The sequence below is a fragment of the Rhinolophus sinicus genome, linkage group LG09 (assembly GCF_036562045.2).
Source record: "Rhinolophus sinicus isolate RSC01 linkage group LG09, ASM3656204v1, whole genome shotgun sequence".
NCBI lineage: Eukaryota > Metazoa > Chordata > Mammalia > Chiroptera > Rhinolophidae > Rhinolophus > Rhinolophus sinicus.
Genome location: NC_133758.1, coordinates 87,902,428 through 87,925,363, shown reverse-complemented (window position 1 = coordinate 87,925,363; position 22,936 = coordinate 87,902,428). Strand labels below are relative to the sequence as shown.

The 22,936-nt window shown below is 37.8% G+C and overlaps 1 protein-coding gene across 2 annotated transcripts; it reads left to right on the top strand.

Annotated features, from left to right (window-relative positions):
* Positions 1-4,409: 4,409 nt before the first annotated feature.
* ASNS (asparagine synthetase (glutamine-hydrolyzing)) lies at positions 4,410-22,675 on the top strand. Of its 2 annotated transcripts, none has more exons than XM_019729769.2 (12): positions 4,410-4,564; positions 7,875-8,146; positions 11,411-11,648; positions 15,992-16,177; positions 16,433-16,534; positions 16,989-17,116; positions 18,194-18,320; positions 19,689-19,795; positions 20,279-20,379; positions 21,480-21,561; positions 21,648-21,803; positions 22,323-22,675. In XM_019729769.2, exons 2-12 carry the CDS (start codon positions 7,898-7,900, stop codon positions 22,530-22,532), a joined length of 1,686 nt encoding a protein of 561 aa, XP_019585328.1. In that variant the 5' UTR covers positions 4,410-4,564; positions 7,875-7,897; the 3' UTR covers positions 22,533-22,675. The 2 variants fall into 2 exon arrangements, with proteins under 2 accessions (XP_019585328.1, XP_074196864.1); XM_074340763.1 differs by lacking the exon at positions 4,410-4,564 and adding an exon at positions 4,585-4,702.
* Positions 22,676-22,936: the final 261 nt, after the last annotated feature.

Genomic DNA, 22,936 nt, shown 5'->3' with positions numbered 1-22,936 from the left:
TGGCACAATGGAATACTTTTCAGCCGCAAAAAGAAAAGAAAATCCCGCCATCTGAGACAACATGGACGAACCCCAAGTTCATACCATACTAAGGGAAATAAGCCAGTCACAGAAGGAAAAGCACTGCATGATTCCACCCACGTGAGGTATACAAAATATTCAAACTCAAAGAAGCAAAGAACAGAACTGTGACTGCTGAGCAAGGGCAAATGGACAGTTGCTGTTCAAGGAGTAAACTTTCCGTTATGTTATTTTTTTATCTCATTTTACAAATGTGAAAACTGAGGGACAGAGTGACTAAGTGAATTGCCCAAGGTTACAAGGCTAGTCAAGAGGAGCTTCAGGGTGGAAACCAGGCAGTCCCACTTTAGACCCTTACTCTTGAAGCCATTTAAAACTTTGGGCTGATGAACTATACAGGGTTGCAGATTGAAAGAGGCCAGACACAATTAATACTGAGAACAGAATATCTAAATACATACTAGCGAAAACATTTTATATTAAGAATAGAGAATTTTACAAAAAAGGCAGAAAGAAAAAAATACCTAAAATTAAGAAAAGTAATATAGCTTCATACTTCTACAATGTTAAATACCAGAAAATCGTGGAAAAGCATATGTATAGTTTTAAAGGGCAAAAGTTTGAACCCAAGAATCTAATAATCTGTGAAGCTGTATATTATATGTATAAACAAAAGAAAATTTCACGAGTTCATACAAGAACTCACAAGGTATATATCCTTCTAAAAATATGAAAGACATACATAAATAAACCAAGAGATGCAACACAATGAAGAACTTAAAAATGTATGGGTCAGAAATTAAAAGGAATGACATAAATTATATATAGGCTTAAATGCAGAAATAAGTATAAGCAGTTGTAAATATGTCCAGGAAATAAAATTAAAATGTTACCATGTTTCCCCAAAAATACAACCTGCTGGACAATCAGCTCTAATGCATCTTTTGGAGCAAAAATTAATATAAGACCAGGTCTTATTTTACTACAAGACGGGTATAATATAGTATAATATAATATAATACCCGGTCTTATATTAATTTTTGCTCCAAAAGAGGCATTAGAGTTGATTGTTCAGCTAGGTCTTATTTTTGGGAAAACACAGTATAAATAATTTTTATACAGCGTGTGCATAAGTCATTTTTCAAAGAAAATGTAATAAAAATAAACTGATAGGGTCAAAAACAAAAATTGACCTACGTATAAAAATCGCACCCCAAAATAACTCAGGCACATGAAAAATAAAAGGGCAAGCAAGCTGCAGGGGAACAGAGGCCAATTTAACACGAAAGGTGCCCATGAGTTTTTAATCAACAGAACCGTGGTCTTTTCCTTAGCTTGATTTCATTCTTCCTGCTATGTCTGCAAAAATTTTAAAAGAAAATCCTTTACCATTTAATTTCCTTTTCTTTATTGAATTTTTTTTTTTTTTTTTTCCATCTGAACCGCCTTACTAGCAAACTTCTCTTCTATTTTCTCTGTCTTTCTCTGGTTCTTTCCACTCTCTAGCTCCTGGCTCATCCTTGAAAGGGCATGACTGAAAGTTTTATTTCCAAGTTTCTTTGTCATCAAATGTATTTTCTCTCTTGAAAAAATGTATTTACGTTCATAGCTTCACCTTCTATTCAGGTGGCTCCCATTCCACACTTTTCTCCTGCACTTTTACTCCCATCTTTTCTGCTTGATCCATCCCTGACCGCCTCAATGCAGCTGGATCATCGGGGCATCAGGTCAAAGCAGCTGTGGCCACCCAATACCGGCCTCAGGTCTTCCTTATGGCATTGCTGACCTGTGCAAGGGAATCTTGTCCCCATCCTTCCATCTGCCTCCAGACTCCTTTCAGCATCAAGTGTTATATATTCCTTAGTTTGATGAACCTATAACTTTGGGCAAGAGATAAGTTTCTGGCCTTAACCTGCTGACTTAAACGTAGGCACAGGGAATTTCTATGAAATTAGAAGAGAAATAGGGGACATAGAACTATTTCAAGAAGTCCTATTTCAGAAGTCCTATTTCAAATCGCATTTCAACACCTGATTAAAAAAAAAAAAAAAAAGCATCATTAAAAATTAAACAGCCGGGAAACAGAATCATAGGCTGCTGGGAAGTCCTGCCGCTAACATTTGTGGGACAGGGCTAGAGTTCAAATGGAGGCTCCAGCTCCATTTTGTCCTACTCTGACTCTATCCTGTACCTTGAGAGCTCACCCATACAGATGATATCCTGAATTCCACCCTAAAAAGGCAAGTTCATGGCCAGTGGAAAGCTCAAGTGTGGTCCCAGGTCAAGAGCTCTGGCTACTGTCATCCAAAGGTGGCTCTACTGCTGGAAACCCATTTAGTGTTTAGAACGTGCTAACCGTGTGGCCTGCTCTAGAAGCATTTTTTATTTTGGGGGGTAAGATGAGGTACGCTTATAAACTAGTTGAAGCTCTAATTCAGTGTTATCTAACGTGCGGGTCCTGGGCTCCTGGTAGATTTGGAGTTATTGACAGGCATTGGCAAATCTGAATCTTTTTATAGCATTTTCTATAAACTTTATAAATATGTCTTACTCGTCAACAAATGTTAAGTTTACCAGAGTATATTGGGTTGAATAAAATGCAACTTTAAGTTGTTATTAACACCTGTGAAGCTTTTTATTATGTACATCTTTTTAATTAGTGAATACCAAAGGATAGCTACCATCATATAGTCTAATTACTATATATTTTTTAATTCTAGAAAATGGATCTACCTAACCAAAAAAAATGCATTGAGAAAAACCAATTTAGTTGATATTTAAAAGAACTTTAAAGTTATTTTCTTTCTTTCTTTCTTTCTTTCTTTCTTTCTTTCTTTCTTTCTTTCTTTTTTGAAGTTATTTTATTTGACTTTATTTTAATTAATGCTCTCAGGGCTGAACAAGTGCAATCTTGTGTTGTCAATTACAAGATGGCCTAAAGGTTTTACTTGGCAGAGGATTTTATGCTGAATCCTCAGTGACTCAGGTCAAAGAATTTTAAGTGTTCCAAGGCTGCTTTCAGAGTGAGGTTTTAATGTGGGATTGGGATAAGATGTGGGAAAACAGGCCAACATAATTTAGTTTTCATGTGTGTCTAATAATTATGAGAGGCCCTGAATAATCTTCCACTGTAGTTAAATCTACCGCATCCTCAGTTGTATCCTAGATCAATGTATTGGCGGGTAGGATTCTGATGCGATGCAGATGGCATATTCCTGGAGGGACTAATTACAGAAGCATGGGCAGGATTTACGTAAAGCAAAGAGTTTAGTACCCAAGGGCTAGGACAGGGTAGGGGCAGAGGAGAGAGCAGCTTCTAGAATCTGAAAGAAAGGAGAGGGTCAGGTGACAGGAGCTGTGGACTTGGGAATTTTGTGGTAAGGGAATCAGGGGAAGAAATACCCTGAAATTTCTCCCTCCCACCCTCTGCGTCTCCTCGAAATGACTCCCTTTGGACATTTCCACTGGAAGAGGAGGGCAAGAGCGCCAGGGAACAAAGTGAGGTGGAGAAGGCTGGGGAATGACTCTAGAAAGACACGTGGAAGATATCCAGCACAACGAACCACATTAGGAAACATCTCAAGTATCTGTCTTCCAGTACATAGAGGTAAAGGAAATGAATCATACAGATTATGATTCAGTTCTTTATGATGTGATTCAAACGGTGTATGTTTGGCTAAATCCCTTAACTTCTCTGAGTCTTACCTTTACATTTGTAAAATGTGGATAGAAGACTTACTTTTCAAGGTTCTCAGGTTTAAAAGATATTACGCAGATGAGCATGTAGTAAAGTCGGCTTGATACTGAAAACTTTACGTCAATAAAGAACCTCAGAACATAGTCATCTATCATCTTTGTTCTTGCCTGTCAACTACTAAGTGCTCACTGCATGCTCTGCGGAATTTATATTCTGGCAATTTTTGAACTAGTTAGGAATGTACTGTACAGGGATATCAAACCTGTATTCTACAAGCATTGACTGTAGTCTGATCTTAGTATGTCTTGCACGTGTAATTTTACTGTTTCTCAATTTATTTTGGCGCTGAGGTCACAAAATATAAATCTATATAAGTGTTATAAAGTCATAGTACTTTTTTTTTAAATCATGGTGGTATACTTTCTCTATCTTCAGAGGGGATACTGCAATCAATTTGGTGATGATTTCCCTGAGAACAAAGTACAGAAGACCCCCTAATTGTCCGAACTGCAGATAAGCTAACCATTGGTGTCAATGCAGCATTTGGCCTGACTTCTGGGGCTATTCAGCAAGAGCCCAACGCTTTAACCAGCTGGAAGCAGAGCAGATCCTCCTTGCTCCACCTTCTCCCTCGCTCCCCGCCCTGTCCCACCCCGTCCCGCTGGGCCACTCCACGCCCCTGCGCCCGCTGGTTGGTCCTCGTCTGCATGATGAAACTTCCCGCACGCATTACAGGAGCTAGGCGGGTATAAAATGAGAGGAGGCGCCCCGCGCGCCCCGCCCTCCTGCAGTCCAGCCCGGCTCCGCGCCGCCCGCTCCCGGCTCACCCGATCCGCTCGTGCCCAGGTAAACCGGGCCGCGGCTCCTAGCGGAGCGCCCTCTCCGCGTGCTTCGGGGCTGCCCCGGGAGGGGGAGGAGGGTGCGCTGCCCACTGTGGGGCAGATGCGGATCCCCGCTCTTGCAGATGCTGTGGCTCCTGCCGGGGTAAGGGGCGGGGCCAATTGTCGTGCATCAGGGAGCCAGCTTGAGAAGACCTCAGTGCTGGTCCCGGGAGGGAGGGATCGGGAACCGAAGAGGCCGCTTCGGAGAAAAGGCGGCGGTGGCCTACGTTGGCCCCTGTAAATTTTATTACTTTTTATTATGTTGTGTCGAAGCCTGTGGAAATTTTCGCTATCCCGAGGCCTTGCGTTGGACGGGCTGGAGGGTGCACGTGGCCAGGGTGCAGGTGGGATTCCTGGGGCGACTCAGTAGCTTGGTCTTGGTCCAGGAGGGAGGGTCTCCCGGGTTGTGGGTCTCAGCCTCAGGGTCGGTACTTACTCCCTCACCTCTGGTTTCCCCCTTCCCCACCTTTAGCTAGACACCCCCCCCCCACCCTCCTTTATAGATAGCAAGACTAGTGACTTGCTGAGCAAACTCTGTCAAAAGAGATATGTTGAGGGCGACAGGCGGTGTGGACAGAAAAAGTCAAAAGAACTGGGACACCATTTCTCAGTGGATATTTGTTCTACAGGGCTCGCTTCAGATTAGTGTTACTGTTTTGAATAAAGCTCCAGTTTTCGGCCCCTGGGGCCTACATTATTTCTTTACTGTCTGTTGCCCTGGGTGCTTGATTAATAATTTTAAAGCACCAAGAACTTTTTTTTCATTGATTGATCGCATTGCAGTAAGGTTAATTAGAAGTAACGTGAGTCTTGAACCAGAACTGTTGCTGAGATATTAATGTAAAAATAAAGTGATATGAAGTTTAACTAGTTGGTAAGTAGAATAGAAACTAAATGCACTGAAACAACACTGTCCAATTCTGTAGTGGCTAGCCACATGTGACTATTGAGAACTTGACATGCTGGCTAGTATGATGTGAGATGTGCTATAAGTGTAAAATATACCACATGTTGATGATTTAATAGAGAAAAGCAATGTAAAATATTTTGTCAATAATTTTTCAGACTGATCACATGTTGAAATGATACTGTTTTTGGTACATTGTGCTAAAATATATTTTACATTAATTTCACCTTTTTTCTCTTTTTTAATGGAGCTAGTATATTAAAATTAAAAATGTGGCTCACATGTCTGTTGGACAGCCCTGCTCTAGACATTTATGAGGAAATAGGGGAAATTACTGGGAACAAGTAGCAGCAGTAGGAAAAAAATCATTGCAAGTAGGACCTTTGCCTTCCGATAAGACTAACTCCAATAAAAATCCTAGGTGATGGTTTTAATTTGCTATTTTGTGCCAGAGAAATTAAGTGTGCTTCACAAACTATTTTCCTCCACTCCCTCTCCACTGTAGTGGTTAATGTTATCTTTAGTGTGCTTAATGGGATTCACTAAGTAACACCAGGAAGACAGGTAAATGGTTCGCTAATGGCCTCAGGAGGTTTTCAAAGCACTTACCCAGCCTGATTTTATTTAGTATGTAAGTTTCAGGTATGCATTGGAATTTGACATCGATATACACTACAAAGTGATCATCCCCAAAGTCTAGTTACTATCCATCCCCATATAATTGACCCCCTTCACCCCTTCCCCTCTGGTAACCACTGAGCTGTTCTCTATATCTGTGAGTTTGTTTTTGTTTTATTTCATTTGTTCATTTTTTAAAAATTCTTGTTTTGGTTTTTAGATTCCACATGTAAGTGAAATCATATAGTATTTGTCTTCCTCCTTCTGACTTACTTTACTTGGCATTGTACCCTTGAGGTCCACCTATGTTGTTGCAAATGGCAAGATTTCATTCTTTTCTATGGCTGAGTAGTATTCCATTATACTATATAGAGTCAACGGTAGATAGATGGTTTATCAATAGTTATCTCACTTAAATCTTAGTGAACTTTCCCACTAAAACTTAAAGTAAATATCTCATAGATTATTTGGCCAAGTGTATGGAAGGGACTGCATAGGACATGTGATAATTTATTCCCAAGTTGCTTGAGTTAATACTTTTTTTTAATACAATTTTCTGTTAATTTGATCTGGTCTCATTGAAAGGCCAAATAAAGCTTTGGTTCATTTAGATACAAATGAAATGCCCTCAGAGGATTTGCTCAAAGTAATTGATACAATTTTTATATATATTTTTTCTTTATAGTTTTTGTCCCAAATTATCTAGGCATTTGCTGCAAATTTTCATTTTTAAAAAAACCAAAATCATTTCCAAATTAACAGATATTTTGGTGAAATAACTGTTTTGAGCTTGCAGCATCCAAATAAAATAACCCTTTAGTTCACATTGAAATTTTGAAATTGCGAAGTAGTTAACATTTGTAGGAATTATTTGTCTGCTTCTTCGCCTGAAAGGTTGAACCCAGTAGTTTTTCAGAGATGTTGTCACTGTCTCTGTCCCACTTACTTTGCTTTCTTATTGACCAAGGAAGCTTTGAAACAAAAATATTTGAGAACATTTTTATTCTTCGGACGTTTTTGATGATAGTCATTTTGTATCTCTGTCAATGTAATTTTTGTTGTTGTTGTTGTTATAAAGCCAGGATATCTGCTTTCTTTTTCTCCAGAATTTATTTTATCACATTTGAATAAATCACTTGGGTAAGCTAGAAGTCGTGAAATGCTTAGAAGAGCTGTATATCTTAATATTATACTTCAGCAGTATGTATGATCTTTTATTCTACCCACTGTATTCTATGGGCAGTTTGTACAGGTAAACGGAGGACATTAATTGTCAGGGACACTTAAGAGGACACTGTAGTAATCTGGAAAGTATCTTGGATTTTTGAGGGTTTTTGAGATTCTGGGTGGGAGAAGGTGGGGCTGCAGTCTCACATGGTTGGAGCCAGCCTACATGTGTATGTGTATCTTGGAAGTAAACCTAGGATGCACAACAGAATGTGGCCTGAACACTGTCAGCTCTAGCTGACCAAATCCTAAAGTGACCTAGGTGAGACAGATGCAGATGCAGGCTTTGGATGCTAAACTCCTATAGCTGGCTGCATGTAAAGGTCATCCCTCTTTTCTGAATACTTGGGAGTCAATTGAACTATTCTTAACCCGTGTGCCTGCCAACCTAATGGGAAATTGCTATAGATAAGATAGTTTGTATTTGTCTTTGAAGTGGTTTATGCAAGTTTTTGGAACCAAGATTTAATACAGACTTGGATTGGATGCTGAATATTTATTTGGTCTGCTTTTCTCTCTCTAGAAAGGCCGTAGTTCCGCTGAACCATGTGTGGCATTTGGGCCCTCTTTGGCAGTGACGACTGTCTTTCTGTTCAGTGTCTGAGTGCTATGAAGATTGCACACAGGGGTCCAGATGCGTTCCGTTTTGAGAATGTCAATGGATACACCAACTGCTGCTTTGGATTCCACCGGTTGGCGGTGGTGGACCCACTGTTTGGAATGCAGCCAATTCGAGTGAAGAAATATCCTTATTTGTGGCTCTGTTACAATGGTGAAATCTACAACCACCAAAAGGTAAAGAAAATGCAATCAGAAGATATCTGCTGTGATTAAACCTCACAGCTCATTGATTATAATAATTTTGTATAGTTTATATAATGCTTTTTACGTTTCAAAAAGCACTTTCCGTGTTCATTATCTCATTTGTTCTAGTTATATAGATAAGACACTGATGCGCAAAGAGGTGAAGTGACTTGGTCACAAAAAAAACCAAGTAAATGGGGATGGCAATTCAGGTTCTTTAATGCTTAAGAATGTTTTCTTTTTTCTTATTATGAATTTGAATATTAATTAGGACTTGTGTTAGGCTCTGTGTTAGGTTCTGGGGATATAATAGTAAATATGAAGGTAGGTCTGCACTCTAAAGGAGCTCATTCTATTAGGGAGCAGACCAAAACTAAAACATTGTATGTGTAATAGGCATTCTGAAAACACGACTATGGAACTGATGGATATGGGCGATCCAGTTTTAGGAAAGGTGGTTCAGAGAAGGCTGCTTGAGAAATTGACACTTGAGCTAAGATGCAGTGGATGAGGGTCAGCTAGCAGGGCTGGGAAGGGCATTTCATGTAGAGGGAATAGGAAGTGGTACATGTGAATCATTAACCAATAAATTATCTGCAAGGTTTAGGCCAGAGTGACAATGACGTGGTGGTGGAAGATCGATTTGGGAAGCTGTTGCTTGCTTTGGATGCTTTAGGGTCATTTATCCTTCAGGTACTTCAATGCCCAGAAGGGTCAGCAGAAGACTGTTTCCAAATTCTACCTGCTACTGACAGATCATCCCTGATAGTCTCTCAGAGTAGGTAGCAGCAACCAGGAGGCAGGTGGCTTTATAGTCACGGGAGGCAGCCACAGCCCATTTTTGGACAGTTCTGTGAGTGCATATAGACAGAAAGTTTACAGATTTATAAAAGTGAGTGAGATTGTGGAGCATGTTTCATAGGTCATACATGTACAAACACATAGACTTTTTGAAACTTAAAAACATGTTTTAAAATGTTTAAACTTATCTAGGGCGTCCACCTGGTTTTGTTTATGTGAACCTCTACTCTATCTGTTGTCAGCCAAAAGTCATAAGTACAAACAAAGAGAAGCACAGCGAGGACTTTTCATCTCAGTTTGCCAATGGTGAGGGAGAGCCCGAGTTCAGGCATAACTTAATCAAACCCTTTCATTATGCAAGCTGTGATAGTGATGGACTCTTTGCTGTTTCTTTTTTTATTTTATTTTTATTTATTTATTTTAATTAAAATTTTTTTGGGTGACAATAGTTAGTAAAATTACATAGGTTTCAGATGTACAATTCTGTAATAACATCATCTATAGCTCATATTGTGTGTTCACCACCCAGAGTCAGTTCTCCTTCCATCACCATATATTTGACCCCCTTTACCTTCTTCTACTATCCCCCACCCCCTTACCCTCTGGTAACCACTAAACTATTGTCTGTGTCTATGAGTTTTTGTTTCTTCATTTGTTTGTCTTGTTCCTTTGTTATTTTCAGTTTTATATCCCACAAATCAGTGAAATCTTATGGTCCTCGACTTTTTCTGTTTATTTCTCTTAGCATAATAATCTCAAGATCCATCTATGTTGTTGCAAATGGCACTGTTTCATCTTTTCTTATGGCAAAGTAGTATCCCTTTGTGTATATGTACCACATCTTTATCCAATCATCTACTGGAGGATACTTTGGTTGTTTCCATGTCTTGGCCACCATAAATAAAGCTGCAGTGAACATTGGAGCACATATATCTTTATGGATAAGCGTTTTCAGTTTTTTGGGGGTACATACCCAGGAGACAGATTGCTGGGTCATATGGTAATTGTAGTTTTAATTTTTTGAGGAACCTCCACGCTGCCTTCCATAGCCGTTGCACCAATCTACATTCCCACCAACAGTGTATAAGGGTTCCTTTTTCTCCACAGCCTCTCCAAAACTTATTATTACCGTATCTCCCTGAAAATAAGTCACAGCTGGGCGATCAGCTCTAATGCGTCTTTTGGAGCAAAAATTAATGTGAGGCTTGGTCTGATATTATATAAGACCTGGTCTTGAATTAAAATAAGACTGGGTCTTATATTAATTTTTGCTTCAAAAGACGCATTAGAGCTGATGGTCTAGTTACGTCTTATTTTTGGGGAAACACGGTATTATTAGTCTTGTTAGTAGTAGCCATTCTAACCAGGTGAGGTGATGTCTCATTGTGGTTTTTATTTGCATTTCTCTGATGATTAGTGATGTTGAGCATCTTTTCATATGTCTATTGGCCATTTGTATGTCCTCTTTGGAGAAATGTCTATTCAGGTCCTCTGCCCATTTTTTAATTGGGGTTTTTTTTTTTTTTTTTTTGTAGTTGAGTTGTATGAATTCCTTATATATTTTTGATATTAGCCCTTTATTGGAGGCGTTGTTTGCAAAAATCTTCTCCCATTTAGTTGGTTGCCTCTTTATTTTGTCAATGGTTTCTTTTGCTATGCAGAAGCTTTTTAGTTTGTTTGCTCTTTGCTGTTTCTTTGGGGTATGTGGACTAACCTCCACTGTCATTTTGTCTGTCAGTGAGAAGTAGCTTTAATTCCACTGCAGTGGTGGAAGGACTCGATGTTGTCGTCCTCCCTAGGACCAGCAGCTTTGTTTTGGACCATGTGTTTCTGTTATTGTGATGGAGTTATTTATTTGTCAGGGAATAATGCCAAAGATGTTTGTCATTTTGCTTTCTGTTTTCTTAAGTAGATCTTTGAGGCTGAACTGGAAGAACTTCAGCTGATACTACTATTTTCCCAAACCAAAATTTCACAGTAGCGGAAAACACATTTTTAGTATCATGGCAACTACGCAACCTATTTGTTTAACTTACATATACCTGGGGGGGAAATGTATACACATTTTTTAAGAGCTGTTATCTCTTAAATGTGTATACATTTTTTTGGCACCCTCTGGGTATGTAAATATATTTGTATTACATACACGGTATGTATATAACATGCATTCACATCCCTCCACACGTTGCTGCTCTGGTACATTGTCTCTGCATTCTGTTTATCAGAATGCAAGTAAAATTTTCACAGGTTTAGCCTTTTTGTTTTAAATAATTTGTAGGATTATGAGTTCAAACAAGCTATATTTTTATAATGCTATGATTTGTCTAAATCACTAAAATGCATGAAATGATAACTGAGGACAGAAATATAGACGTCACTTTGCAATAAAAAATTATTGGGGAATGCACAAGGGCTCTAAAGTGTTTGTTTGTTTTTTGTTATTGCTTCCTTAAGCTGCGAAGCCATTTTGAATTTGAATATCAGACCAAAGTGGATGGTGAGATAATCCTTCATCTCTATGACAAAGGAGGAATTGAGCAAACAGTTTGTATGTTGGATGGGGTATTTGCGTTTATTTTACTGGATACAGCCAATAAGAAAGTATTCCTGGGCAGAGATACCTATGGAGTCAGACCTTTGTTTAAAGCTATGACAGAAGATGGATTTTTGGCCGTGTGTTCAGAAGCTAAAGGTAATGTTAGAACTTTTCTATAGATTTCCATTATTATCCTGCTTTCTTTTATTATTATTGTCCTGATTTTGTGTTTTCTTCTAGGTCAAATCCCATAGGGGGCAATCCAAAATTTTACAATTGACTATGTAAGTCATGGACCCGCTGAGCTTTGTGTTTTTTTAAACCAAGGAGTTAGACTCTCCTTTTTAGCACTTAAATTCTGTAATCCTTGAAGGATAAATCTATAGTAAAGTCATTTATTTTTTGTTGTGTTGATATGTTTTGCATCTGGGTTGATCTCGTACGTATTGGCAAGTTTTCCTATGTCATATTGTAATGTTAGGGTTGGCCTTGCAGTTATTGCTCTGTGGTACCATGCCATAGCTATAGCAAATACTTATTTAGCATTTTAAAAACAGCTTTATTGATACATAATTCACATACTATAATTCATCCATTTAAAGTATACAATTCAGTGGTTTTTAGTATGTTCACATATCTGCAACCAAAGCTTTTGCCAATTTTAGAAAGTTTTTTATCACCTCAAAAAGAAACCCTATACCCTTTAGCTATCACTCCTAATCCCTCTATATCCATCAACCATTAAACCTCTATGTGGATTTTCCTATTCAGGACATTTCCTATGAATAGAATCATATATGTGGTCTTTTGTGACTGGCTTCTTTCACTTGGCATGCTTTCAAGGTTTGTCTATCCTGTAGCATGTATCATTACTTACTTTGTTTTCACTTTTTATGGCCGAAAGATACTCCATTATATGGATATACCCCATTTTGTTTATCCATTTGTCAGTTGATGGACATTTGGGTTGTTTCTCCCTTTTGGCTATTGTGAATAGTGCTGCTATAAACATTTACACACAAGTTTTTGTGTGGGCATATGTTTTCATTTCTCTTGGGCGTATACCTCAGGGTGGACTTGCTGGGTCATATGGTAACTCTGTTTAATTGTTTGAGAAACTGCCAGGCTGTTTTCCAAAGTGGCTGCACCATTTTATATTCCTACCAGCAGTATATGACAGTTTTGGATTCTCCACATCCTCACAAATATTATTTGTCTGATTGTTTTGTTCTAGCCTTCCTAGTATTATACATGTGAAGCAGTATTTCATTGTACTTCTGATTTGCATTTCCCTGTGGATAATGATGTCAAACATCGTTTCTTATGTGTGTGCCATTAGTACATTTTCCTGGGAGAAATGTCTATTTAGTTCCTTTGCCCTTTTTTTTCCCCTGCTGAGGATCATTTAATTCTTTAATATTTTTTAAAAATGAATGGACTGCATTTAGAGCAGTTTTAGGTTTCAGAAAAACTGAACAGAAAGTACAGAGTTCCCATATGTTCCTTTCATTATATTCAACCAGGTTGTAGAATACATGATCAATATGCAAAAATCAATTGTATTTGGTTAATACACTTGCAGTGAACACTATACATCTAAAAATGAAATTAAGAAAGCAATTTAATTTACAATAGCATCAGAAAGAATAAAATATTTAGAAATAAGTTTAGCTAAAGAAGTGCAGAACTTGTACTGTGATACTATAAAACATTGTTACAAAAAATGAGAGATTTAAATAAATAGAAAAACATCACATGATCATGAATCGAAAACTTAACATTATTAAGATGATTATTCCCCAAATTGATTTTCATATTAATGTGACCCCTATCAGAATCCCAAATGACCTCGTTGTAGAAATTGACAAACTGACAAAATTCATGTGGAAGTACAGGGACCCAGGATAGCCAAAACAATCTTGAAAAAAAAGAACAACGAAGGAAGTCTCACCCTTCCTGACTTCAAGATTTACTACAAAACAAGGGTGAGCAGGACTGTATAGTAGTGGCACATGGATAGACATAGAGACCAGTAGAATAGAATTGAGGGTTCAGAAAGGAACCCATGCATCTGGAGTCAGCTGATTTTCAACAAGTACCAAGACCATTCAATGGGGAAAGAATAACCTATTCAACAAGTCATGCTGGGACAACTGGACATACACATTCAAATAAATGAAGTTGGCCCTTTTCCTCACAAAAATTAAAATTGATCAAAGACCCAAATGTAAGGACTAAAACTGTAAAATTCTTAAATGAAAACATAGAGGTAAATCTTCATGATACTGGATTTCACAAAGATTTCTTAAGTATTACATCAAAACCACATGCAACAACAAAAACACATAAATTGGACTTCATCCAAATTAAACTTTTTTGTACATCAAAGGACACCATCAACAAAATGCAAACACAGTCCACAGAATGGAAAGAAAATACTTAAACTAATCATATTCAGCACTTTTTCACAGTAAACTTGAGGAAGACATTCATCTTTTATCTTCCCTAGACAGCAATAACATTCTAAAATCTGGTCTAACTGCCTACTTCATTTTGCTTTAGTCCTTAAATCCTTTCTCACTTAGTTTTTAAGATGTAACATTGGCTGAAGCAAGGATAATGAGATCAATAAAAGGGTCCTTAGGACACTAGTCACATTGTGGGGACTAAGAGATATCTGAATTGGTCTATTTTCAGGCATTTCTAGTGTGGTCAAATGGCACGGAACAGGTATGTATGTTTAGTATGATTAGGGAAGCCCAGCAAAGAGAACACAAGGGAAAAGCAGACTCCTTACTTCCACTGTCTCCCTTAGGCCTGATAACTTAATACGGAATTCTAATGTTACATTCAATTTACCCTTTGAAATGTCTTGACTTATTTTTTACATCCTCTTAACACTGTCCTTTTCCAGACTGAATGATCTCATCTAGAGAATTGTAACAGGTTTTTGTTTTTGTTTTTTAAGAAAAAAACGTGAGATATAACTCACATACCACACAGTTACCCTTTTCAAGTATACAGGTCAGTGGTTTTAGTATATTCACAAATTTGTGTGACCATCACCACTTTTATTTTCAGAACATTTCCATCACCCCCAAAAGAAATCTCACACCTATCATTCCTCTTGCCACCCACCACCTCAGCCCCTAGCAACTGCTAATTTCCTTTTTGTCTCTGGAGTTTTATATTCTGGACATTTCAAGTTCATGTTCAAGTTTATCCATGTTGTAGCACGTATCAGTACTTCTTAATTTCTTATAACAGGATAATATTCCATTGTATGGGTGTATCCCATTTTGTTTATCATTCATCAGTTGGCCATTTGGGTTGTTTCCATTTTTTGGCTGTGAGTTACTGTGAATACTCATGCACAAGCTTTGTATGAAATACATGCTTTCAGTTTTCTTGCATATGTGAGTATACCCCAGAAGCAGACTTGCTGGATCATACGGGAACTCTATGTGACTTTTGGGGAATTGTCAAACTGTTTTTCCAGTGCCTGTACTATTTGACATTTCTACCAGCAATTTATGAAGGTTCCATTTTCTGTCAACACTTGTGATTTTCTGTCTTTTATTATTACTATTATGTTGGCCATTCTGGTGGTTGAGAAGTGGTATCTCATTGTGGTTGTGATTTGTATTTCCTGCTTTTAGAATAACCTATCAGAAACTCATCTGATCATACCACTCTCTGCTTAAAACCTTTTAATTCCTCTTTATCCCCTACAGGAGTTGTGTGGCTCTCTTAAGCTCTGCTAGCTAGTGATGGGATTTGGTCTTATCTAGTCTTTGAAGTCAGTGCTACACAGTAGACTCCTGGGTTAACAAACTCAAATTATAAATCATATTATTCTGTGTAGAGAGGCTGTTCCTATTTATTTCCAAGATCTTAGTGATGTCAGGTTGGCTACTCCCTGTGAGAACTTGCTGAAGAAATTTAGGTTATACTGTTTAACTCACACACCATGTATAATAATTTGTTAAGGGATAAATGCCTAACTTCTTAATATCTGACTTTAAAGTGCCAAGTAGTAAATCATTTTGCTTGTGAAAGGGCTGGGAGCCACGGCTGTTTCCTTAAAGTACCTTAGTGATGACGAAGCAATGACTGCCAGCAGATGATAAAATTAATAGTTCAAGTCCATCTCTTTGGTTAATAAACGTATCTTGTTTTTCTTTTTGTAGCTGGTTTTATTATAGAAAATAGATTTTCTTGATCAGAAATTCCAACTAAGAAGAAGAAATTGAACACTGGAGATTTTCCTACCACTTTGTATTACTAGAAATCTATACTTTTGCTGTATATTATTACCTCTGTAGTAAGTAAATAGTAGGGTTAAGTGATTAATTTTTCCCCCATTTTGCTGATATGATGGACATGTATTAAAAAGAGACAATAAATAGGAATTTAAAGAATATTAACTAATCAGGAAGGTTACTGTGAAGTGCTATCCTAATTTGAATGCTCGTAAAGTTATTTTTTTGGATTTGTAGGTCTTATTAACTTGAAGCACTCCACAGCTCCTTTTTTAAAAGTGGAGCCCTTTCTCCCTGGACACTATGAAGTTTTGGATTTAAAGCCAAACGGCAAAGTTGCATCGGTGGAAATGGTTAAATATCATCACTGCAGAGACGAGCCTCTGCATGCCACCTATGACAGTGTGGAGAAACTGTTTCCAGGTGAGAAAGCAAATGCCCACCCACCTACTCCCCACCTGTTTCTCCCAAAGGAAAATTATACTCTCTCATCACTGGAAGAAGGTAAGTATGAAGATCTAGTACCTATTGAATTTGGAGGTCACACATTGGGATCTGGCAAGCGCCACTGTTGAACAAATGCCATTATGACAGACATAGGTGACTGTGGACCTCATTTCAATAAATAACTCAGTCGAGCTTTTCTGGAGCTGTTTCATTTACTTTATATGTTAATAGGTTTTGAGCTAGAAACTGTGAAGAGCAACCTCCGGATGCTTTTTGACAATGCCATTAAGAAACGTTTGATGACAGACAGAAGGATTGGCTGCCTTTTATCAGGTGAAGTCTGTTACAAAGCCTAATTCTATTTAGTTCGTATTTGTTTAAGTTCAATGATGTGTAGCTATTCCTGAGGTTTTGACTATAAAGTATGTACTCTGTGATTTAATCTTTCTTCAGTTACTGGATGAAAAAGTTTTCTGTAAGCTGCATTTAGTATTTACGGTAATGTAGCAATGTAAAGTTACACTGTAATTATATTATTGGTTTGAGTGAGTTAGGAAGCATTCTTTAGAATTATGTTTAAGAGATTTCTAACCAATTCAAATACTGTTACCATTATCACAGGTTATATGTTAGATTTTTCTCTTATTGAAGTTGATTTTCAGTTTATAAAACTTGGGGATTTTAAATGGTAAAATTCTAATCTTGGTGTCATGTAATAGGAATGTAAGTCATCTGTCCCCCTCTTACGCAAGGCACGTGACCAGTGTACTTCATGTCTTGCTCGCAGGGGGCTTGGATTCCAGTTTGGTTGCTGCCACCCTGATGAAGCAGCTCAAAGAGGCCCAAGTCCAGTACCCTTTCCAGACATTTGCGATTGGCATGGAAGACAGTCCTGATTTACTGGCTGCTAGAAAGGTAAGATGCTGTCTCTGCCCATAGTTAAGACAGACTTACTGTTAGAATGAAAATCAAGTCAATAATTGAAGATTCTGCTCTTCTGCTGCTGTATTGATTCAAGTAGTTATTTTAAATTAAAGATATTAAAATAGAATAAAATGCCTGCTGAATATCAACTATGTTGTACCCTGTATTCTGAGTGCTTTTATCCACCGTGGCCCATGCAATTCTCACAAAAGCCCTATGATAATAATTCTGTCCTTTTGAAAGTCAGAGCCTGGTATAGTGGTTAAGAGGGCAGGCTTTGGAGCCTGACTACTGCTTTCAAATCCTAGTTCTACAACGCAATTCCTCACTTATGTAATGGGAGGAATAGTATTCACTATGGAATAGTTTTGAGGTAAAAAATGTATAATTCATGTACAATGCATAGGCTAGAACCCAGCATATAGTAAATATTTAGTGACTGGTAGCTGTTACTGCTTTTTTAAAATAAAGCCCTATGTCTAGGACTGGGCATAGGGAACTTGGTACATACCCAGTATGCAGGATACTTTGTTCTTACTCTGGAAAAACTTACATAGAAGGGATGAGAAAGAGCTAGAGAGCAGTCCCAAAGTAAGTTGATTAATGCTGAAAGAATCCAAAATAACCAAAGAAAATGGGAGTGGAGAGCACTTCATTTAGGAATAGCATCCTGGATATAAAATTAGGCATTGCCAAAGAAAAGCAGGGTTAGAGCAGGACCAGGTTGGACTAGAGAGACGAGGCGTATTAGATCAAATAGGTGTGTGTTTGGGGGGGGGGAGGGGCGTGGCATGCTAATTGGAAGCCTCGTGATTGTTAGGTTGGAGTGGACGGGGCTGATGGGAGTCCTACCCCTTGGTGGCTGAGTGGAGAGTAGAGACGGGGAGGCCAGGGAACCTGACTAGGTGGGGCTTGTATGTGGTGTCCTGGAGAACCATTTCCCCTTATTTTGCCTTGTTTTTCACTGTTGTTAATTCATAACGCATTGGAACTACTGTCATGTTGCATTTTCAAGGGCAGTACTTTTCTTTAAATAACACGTGTGTGGGTATTTCTTTATATAATCAGGTGGCAAATCATATTGGAAGTGAACACCATGAAGTTCTCTTTAACTCTGAGGAGGGGATTCAGGTTCTGGATGAAGTCATATTTTCCTTGGAAACTTACGACATTACAACAGTGCGTGCGTCTGTAGGTAAGGTATTTTATGATATCAAAAAATATTTGGAATACTGAAAAAGTGTAAGGTTTAAAAAAATATTACCTCAAGCAACAGTTTAAAAAACAATACTCAAGAGTGAGTTCAAATAAAATTCCTGTGTCAGCAATTGTTTAAGACAAGACCATTTAAGAATTCCCTGAATCTCTTTTGAAGTGAGAGGAACGATAAATACATAGTTAAACTTCCATTTTTTGGTATCACAATTTGTATTTCTCCAGAAAGTGTATGTATGTATGTATGTGTATGGGTGTGTGTGTGTGTGTATGTGTGTGTGTGTATGTATAAATATATATATATTTTGTTTTTTGGTTTTTTTCTGTATCCCTTCCCCCAATTTCTCTATATAAAGTTTCTTGGGCTGTATAGGAAAATAGTCTATGTTGTAACTAATTTTCTGTAAAGAATACTCATTTTAGATACACGTTGATAAATATTTCATGGTATAAAATCAGTAATGTTTATCAATCAGTAATGTTTATTGCCCAACAAGCAATACTAGTTTTTACCCCGTGGATACATACCGAGATCAGAAACGTACTCTAAATCAGACTGATCCAATGTTGTTGAGCCTCTACTATGCTGCTGGCTTAGACGCGCCTCTCTTAAAGAGACTCAGAATCTGCTAGGACTCCATGCAGGGGTGACAATCACCTCCAAGGGATCAAAAATTGGGGGCAAAAAAATTTCAGGTGTTACAATAGTTTATAGCCCTCCAAAGAGCCACAATACATGAAGAGATATATAGTATATCTGATATTAATATTTCATCAGGGGAGTAATTATGAAAAATGTCTAGAAAGTCTCCCTAGGGAGGCAGTAATGAAAAAATGGCTAAGAACCAATACTGGTTCACAGGAATACAAAGCAGGAATCAATGGTCATCTTCTAATAACTTATATAGTATCTTAACTATATGTGGAATTTGGTGGATAAGGGGGTACTAGGAAAAAAGATGAACACAAAACTACCAAAACCCCAGCTCTTACTATTTTTGTATAGTGATACTGGTATGAAAGGTATGAAATTTTTTTAGATATTTGAGTTATTGTTCGGTTTAGCAAAATTTTAACGTGGATGTTCTTGGTCTAAAAGCATTACAATTTTCAAACCTATATATAAAATTGTGGCATGGTTTTGGACTATTTCATTACAAAAGTGTGACTTTTAGATTATGTGTATGTATACATGGCATTTAGAAAAAAATGTCATTATTTTGCAAACTATATCAATACGGAGTATAGTCTAAGAACAAAATTTGTAGTTGTTTCCAAAAGCCAAATAAAAGCGTTTTTGGTAGAGAGTTATGTTGACCTTAACAATAATTTCTGTCTCGTTTTTAAGGTATGTACTTAATTTCCAAGTACATTCGGAAGAACACAGATAGCGTGGTGATCTTCTCTGGAGAAGGTTCAGATGAACTAACTCAGGGATACATATATTTTCATAAGGTAAGTATTCTCAAATGGAGGGATATTGGTGCTGGGTTAAGAAAAGTATGAATTATTTAACTGTTTTCTGTCATCTGTCTTTTCAGTATAGCAGTTAACATTTTTGAGTATCTTGTGAGGTATATGAAGAAACCTGATAGTGTCAGCTTTGTGTTTCTTCTGAGGAGAAAGAAGTCTTAGTAGTGTCAGATAATCTGTCTTCTTTAAAACTAGTTAAGCAAGAGACTCGTGTTCCTCATGTTTCTTAATCCCCTGTGATACTATGGTTATTGCACAGTGTATCCATTTTTTTTGTTCTTTAGTGTGAGGGAAGACATGTTTTATACAGCATTTACTCCATTCCCTAAACTTTGCTTAGCTTTTTTGTCTTACCCACCTTTATTGTTGGAATATGTGTAAAAGTAAGAAATAAAAACTGTTTGATGTATCCAAAGCAAATCTGTGGGTGTATTTGTAACTTTCAGCTATTTGTTTATAAAATAGGCTCCTTCTCCTGAAAAAGCCGGGGAAGAGAGTGAGAGGCTTCTGAAGGAACTCTATTTGTTTGATGTTCTCCGAGCAGATCGAACTACTGCTGCCCATGGGTAACTCAGTGTTTTAAAAAGCAACCATAAAAACAACCGCAAAAAACAAAAAGCTCGAGGGCCAATTTTCTTTTTCTCTTTCCCATCGGCTATATGTTGCAAGATACAACTTGTATAGAGAAAATGAAGTTTGCCTCTTAACTTAGCCCCTGAGGAATCAGGCTAAATTCAAAGTGCTGTTGAGGGAATGGTGAGAGGACTTCTACAGGTTATTTTAGACCAAGTTTCCATCTTTAAAGCATAACGACATACTGCTCACATCTGAGCAACCGAGAGGGAAGCCAGTTACAGCTCTTTTTAATAAGTCTTTTTAAGAGAAGTAACGATTACACACCTCCGTGTAACAAATGTTGACAGCCTGCTATGCCTGTTTGATGCGATTATAAAAACCAGGTTTCCTTGATATCATTTCTGGTTGGCTAAAGATTTTACATTTCAGCGGGTTGTATTGGAGAATTGAAGACTCTTCCTGTACAAGATAAACAATCAACATTAAATGTTTCAGTTGCTTCTGCCAACTCACACTTAAATTGGAAAATAATAAAATACTGGATGGGGAATGAACTGAATCTGTGATTATGTTCCTTTCTGCTTGTCCTAATCAGACTCACCAGGATTTAGGAAACATGATGTGTCCTGTGATGAGACACTGTGGAACATTGGTTTATACTGAATCTTGAATGTAAATTAGTAATCAGTTGAGTAAAACTTTTTGAATTATTAGTACAGCTTTTAATAGGATGAAATGGTCTCGCCTAGAAAAAACTTTGAGTCGTAAAGGTCAAGGGAAAGGAGAGGATATTCTTAGTGATCAGGTAACTCATGATTCTCTCTCCACTTTTTGATAGGCATTTAGTTGTTCACAGAAGGGAAAGTAAAAATAATTATCCTCAGACGGTTTGTTTCACTCCCTAGATAATGCATATATTGAAGGAAGGTTTTTGTATTCATGCATTAGCATAGGGCACTCAGTTAGGAGGACTGTAAAAATGACAAAATTGTAACATTAGTTAGAGGCTGGTTGAATTGCTAGGAAATGAAGTCAGAATCTAAACTCACAGGCACTAAATACCCATTTTGATTTTCTTTTCCCCTTTAAGCCTGGAATTGAGGGTCCCATTTCTAGATCATCGATTTTGTTCCTATTTCTTGTCTCTGCCACCAGACCTGAGAATTCCCAAGGTAGGTAAATCAACTGAAGATAAAAAAAACTTGTCCATTGGTTATATTTGGAACTTTTACTGATGCTCCTTTTGTTTTCCTGTCAGAATGGGATAGAAAAACATCTCCTGAGAGAGACATTTGAAGACTCCAATCTGTTACCTAAAGAGATTCTCTGGCGACCCAAAGAAGCCTTCAGTGATGGCATAACCTCAGTTAAGAATTCCTGGTTTAGGATATTACAGGACTATATTGAACATCAGGTATAATGTCTTTAAAAACATTTTCTAGAATAGGACAATTTGGATGCAGAGTTATAAATAATCACTGTTCCATTTTGTACTTAGTTTAAATGTTTTGTGTCTGTAGGAGAGCTTTCCTTTTTTACAAGAACTTTATAAGAATTAAGTAGCTTACAGGATAACAAAGTAGCATCTAGTGTTAAAAGAGAGACGAGACTTAACCAATCATCGCTGACCTTCATTTAATGCACTTTTGGCACATGCTGGGTGCCAGACATTATTAGGCATAAATGAATAAAACACTCAGAGCCTCCCTGGATTAGAAATGGGCATATGAATGTTCTTTAAAAGTCACTGCAGCTATGTATATTATGGCATTTTAATATATTCTAAGTGATGGGTGATTCAGAGGGTCTCTGGCACAATTTAGAGTCAAGACTTTTCACATCGTTTTGTTTTGTTTTGTGAAGCCAGATTAAATACAAGTATTTCCACGCCTCTTAAAAAACCATTTTGCTTTTATACTCTTTATTTTTACAGGTTAGTGATGCAATGATGGCAACTGCAGCCGAAAAATTTCCCTTCAATACACCTAAAACTAAAGAAGGCTATTACTACCGTCAAATCTTTGAACGCCATTACCCAGGCCGAGCGGACTGGCTGACCCATTACTGGATGCCCAGGTGGATCAATGCCACCGACCCTTCTGCCCGCACTCTGACTCATTACAAGTCAGCCGCCAAAGCATAGGCACTCTGTAAGCTGTAGAGTGAAAGTAAATGTTTCTTCTTATTGTAAATGGTAGGGGCCTTGGGGGCAGGAAGGGGAGCGTCAAATCTCAACCATGCAGGCTTGCTTGGAGGAGAAAAGAAATAAAAGTCTTAAATCTGAAACATTGATATCACTGTATATATTCATACAGCCCCTTCATTAGAGGGGACTAGATAACTGAGCAGCTTTTACTATGTCACAGTAAGGTAGAAAGTGAGCTAGGAAAGTGGGAAATAGTCTGAGTGCGAGAAGTCACAGCACTCTCCTGGCAGGGCAGCTTTAGAGGACTTAGGTCTCAAGCCAGCATGGACTCCTCCCAGTCTTTCCCTCATCAGAGTGGGCCTTTCCTGCCTTCCCTCTCTCAGTTCCTTCTGTATTCCTAA